The sequence below is a fragment of the Sinocyclocheilus rhinocerous genome, unplaced genomic scaffold (assembly GCF_001515625.1).
Source record: "Sinocyclocheilus rhinocerous isolate Xijiao unplaced genomic scaffold, SAMN03320098_v1.1 scaffold1709, whole genome shotgun sequence".
NCBI classification, from domain to species: domain Eukaryota; kingdom Metazoa; phylum Chordata; class Actinopteri; order Cypriniformes; family Cyprinidae; genus Sinocyclocheilus; species Sinocyclocheilus rhinocerous.
The window spans coordinates 55,322-59,642 of NW_015649593.1; the positions used below are offsets into that span (position 1 = coordinate 55,322).

Consider the following 4,321-nt stretch of genomic DNA (forward strand, 5'->3'; position numbering starts at 1 on the left):
CCCGAGGGCGGGGTTTATCTGGGTTTGTGATGTCACGAACCCGGGAAGTAACTTGTTGTAGTCTCTACCAGCCGTTTTTGTAGGCATTAAACTGCCAGAATTTTAAAAGACGATATCTCCGTTTGCAGTGAACTTTCAGCTTCGTAACTTTGCAGATATCGTTTATGCTCAAACAGCAACATTAGACACTAACTAACGTTAAAAAAGTGAAATCGCAATGAACCACACCTTTAATTGGACAATCTATTAATACTGCAAAGTTACTTATAGTTAGTAGAATGTCTGTGGGCTATCAAAATAAAGTGTTACCAAGTTTTATAACCTTGCACATGTGTTTTGATTGTTTGTTAAGCTGCTCTCACCTCCATAATTAAGTTTTCCCCATCCAGTGATCCAGCTCTCAGTACCCGCATCAAATGTACTACCAGCAGCCGCCAGACAAATGGGCCTAATATAATCATTGAAAGTCACAGAAGAGGAGAGCTGGACCAGTGCTATGTCATTTTCAAAAAAATTATCTGGGTTATATTTAGGATGTATGATGATTTGAGCCACAGTTCTGTTAATCTGATGGGGGTTTGTGCCTATTTGCCATTGACGTCCCAAGAAGATTATTGTGGTCAATGCATTCAATCTGTAAAAATAAAAATAAAAATCAGTCTTAATTCCACTGTTTATATATCTATATATGCAATGTCAATACATACTCCTGAAAGCACTGAGCTGCAGACAAAACCCAATCTTTATTGATTAGACTCCCACCACATACAAGACCTTCATTTGGAACATAATTAATGCTCGCTTGCCAAGGCCAAGACCCCCTAACTGCATTTTGCCCTCCAACAATCTTGGGGTTAAGGGGGACTCGGCCACACACTGATGAGAAAAAAAGAAGCGGGTATTCAATGTGGGAGATAAGATCAACATAAATATTTGTAGTCTTTTTTTGACATCTTTTACTTGCTCCTCATTTGAAACCCCTCCCTTTCAAATGCCTGTCATAATACCTAATCAATTATAAATGGATAAAGTCAAGTTCTACCGTATATCTCTTTCTCATTGAACATGCATTTGTAAGTCATTAAAGAGTGCAGAAACTTACCATTTAACTGGCAGAGTGAGCCTATGTTGAGAAAAAGAAGAAAAACAAATAATTAGATACTAAATGGATTAGCGATGTTTAAAGTGAAGTGAAAGAGATTACACAAAAGCAGTATAAAGTACACTGTAAAACAAGGAAAAGAATGAAAACACAGTAAACACCTGTTATGTGGTTAACTGTAAGTTATATTACCATGGGGTGAAAAAATTCTATTAGATTTAATGGGAAAAAAACATTTACTTTTACTGTCAAATATGTAATCTAATGTTTATGGATTTTGTAAGTAAATGTATTAATTAAAATCTATATTGTTTTCAACAACACACACTATTACAGTATTCTTAAAATTATCTGTTGTTGTTAGTAAAAATATGAATCACCCTGTAATTGATGGTTAAACAGTAAAAGAACATTCATGACGCATCACGTTTGATTGCATTTTTATTTAAATAGTTATCTTGTTATTGTTATCAGTTCTGAATATCAGGGTGTTATCTGTTACATTTTATGTTGTGTAGGTCATAGATCAGGAAAGTTTGTGGGTAATGATCTATATCCTCCTGAGAACCAGAAAAAAACAGTTTTATGCCATTACATTGTTTGGAGCGATGTATAGATATTTTATTAGGGCCCAAGCCAGTAAGGCGCAGGGCCCTATTGTTTTTCTAAGGATTATTAGGGCCCAAGCCAGAAAGGCGCAGGGCCCTATTGATCCCCTAAGGATTTTTTTTTTTTTTTATTATTTTTTTTTTTCAACCTTCCGGGGCTTTTTGGGGGCCTTAACATATTCAAAAACTCTTGAAAATTTGCACACGCATTGGAACATGCGGCCATTAGGACGCCGCAGAGGCTGGGCAATGCTTTATAAAGGATGAATTGACTATTTACTAATGCTTAACTAATGATTCATAGTGTGCAGTTATTATAAAGTGTTATCAATTTTTAATGTTTAAGTTTTGAATATTAACTGACAATAATACATGTTATATAATTATTGCTCATGTCAATTAATATAGTTAATGTTAATAACTGAAACCTTATTGTAAAGTGTTAGTAAAGTTTTATATATTGTTCTGTGTATCTGTGTGTCACAGTCTTAATGGTTTTGATTAACCCTTTAATTGCCGTATCCCTTAAAACCAGAATGTCAGAGGGTTACCGTAAATGCATGTGCCCGCTGTGCACCGTTCTCCTGATGCCACCGGGGTGGCGTTTGCACTGATGGCTTGGGCCCGCCATCGCTGCTTGCAGCTATATTTCATACTTTATTCTTTGTCCTTTCTAGAGGACGCCAGGACTAAGTTATTAAAAAAAAAATAGACACGAAAAGGCATGTATAGGCAAAAACATTCTGTTTTATTTATGAAGTTTTATTTCTTCATTCGCCAATCAGTTTTTAGGTTTCAGGTTATTGTACAAAGATGATTCTCAACTAGGTTATGAAAAATATAACGGAATGATTTGATATACTACTGTACTTTATGCAATATGTGCGTAAAATGTCCATAAATTGATATTCCCATTCTATACAATGTATCCATACATTGCATCTAATTTGCATTAATGTGTTCTTGGGGCAAACCATAATGAAAAAAGAAGTGTAATAATGGGAGTAATAACGTGGCAAAAGGAATATTGATCTATAATTTCTTTCCCTATTGACTTCTTGTGTCTCCCCAAAATGCCTGATTTACATGATGTTTGTCCTGGTGTCCTCTACAGAAGAAATGTATGAAAATTGTGCCTTTTTGTTTCGTAACAAAAAGTCATATTCCTATTTAAAACCCCATAACATTTTTATGCGATGTTTATTTACGACAAACAACTTGAAAATTAGCCAGATTTAAATGATAATTACAAAACATTATCATATTTTCCTAAGAGTGCTAAATTTGATCATTCTGTCAATATCAGTCACATTTAAAGACCATGTAGGGAGTGTTTACGATTAAACATCCAAACATTTAATATCTCTAAAAAGCCCTGAATGTGCTCTGTACAGGACATCCAGGCTTAAAACTATGTATAGTCTCAAGAGAAATTCACTAAAATATAGCTAATGTCCTCTACAGAGGACAAAAGTCTATGCCTGGGTCCCAGAAGGATATGATTTACACAATCACCAAAATGACTTTGGTAATGCCAGAGACATTGGCACATTTTTACAGTGTATCATAAATAGCCTATATCATAAAAGTAGTGACTCTTGCACTAAATCCCACATTTCCAAAGTCGTACGATAGGGCTGGGCGATAAAATGATAAAAATTATTATTGAGATATCATTTTCCACAATAAAACGATAACAAGAGGTCGATAAATGTTCACAACATGTTTATGCTTAACTCCACTGATCTGATAATCACTGCGATGGTTACTTTTAACATTTCGTTCATCACTTCTCTCATGAACTCTAATGAACCGAGATCTCTGTTAAAAATACGATCAGTAAGTCAATTATGTTTTTACATTACTTTAACTCATCAAAATTAGTTTTATATATATATATAACCATGTTGATTATAAACATTTAAGATAACTGAACCTTAAAGGTCCACTGAAATGCCTTGAAACACGCAGCGTTATGCTATGTGGTGACGTAATTTCAGCTGAAACAGGAAGACGGGGCGGGACATATTGAGCAGCCCCGGCCCCTTTTTAAATAGCCAATAGCGTTTTGTTTATATCACAGCTTGGGCCAGAGCCTTTGAACTCGGTAAAGCCGCATTTGACCGCTTATGACAGCCACAGTCTAATAGATTAGCTCTTTAGATTCAATATGAAACTGTTACTAAAGCAAAACTTTATACAAATTATAATGATGGAGCTTAACAGCCCCAATCCCTTTCATTAAATTCAAACGTATTGCATTATATTCAATGTATTCTTCACAAGGGCGTAGCGTCTTGTATGCAGGGTATGCAGGTGCATATGGGCCTGGGAGTATTGTGGGCCCGCCAAGCCGAGGGGGAACCTTTAATTGAAACGAGGGAATGAATAGAGCCCTGCACGGGCCCGGCCCTTCCGACAGCTTATCAGAATATTCTCGGCCTGAGTCTGACCCGAGCCCGTGTCTTTTTTCTCTCTCTCTCTTTCTTCCCATTTACACAGCTGCTGTTGCAGCAAATAGGCTAGTCCAGTTTTGGTTTTTAATGGCAAAGTGGTTATAGTTCTTTTCGTTTCTTTATTAAGTTAATTTAGAAATATGTTTGGAACATTT

The 4,321-nt window shown here is 35.8% G+C and overlaps 1 protein-coding gene across 1 annotated transcript in view; it reads right to left on the reverse strand.

The window, feature by feature from the left end:
* The window catches only part of LOC107710875 (trypsin II-P29-like), a 16,785-nt gene that overhangs the window by 4,039 nt on the left and 8,425 nt on the right, over window positions 1-4,321 (reverse strand). The window contains exons 3-5 of the mRNA XM_016515739.1: window positions 1,103-1,146; window positions 708-876; window positions 363-634 (exon numbers count right to left, since the gene is read on the reverse strand). Of these exons, the coding sequence (XP_016371225.1) occupies window positions 363-634; window positions 708-876; window positions 1,103-1,146 (485 nt within the window). The remainder of the gene's footprint in view (window positions 1-362; window positions 635-707; window positions 877-1,102; window positions 1,147-4,321) is intronic.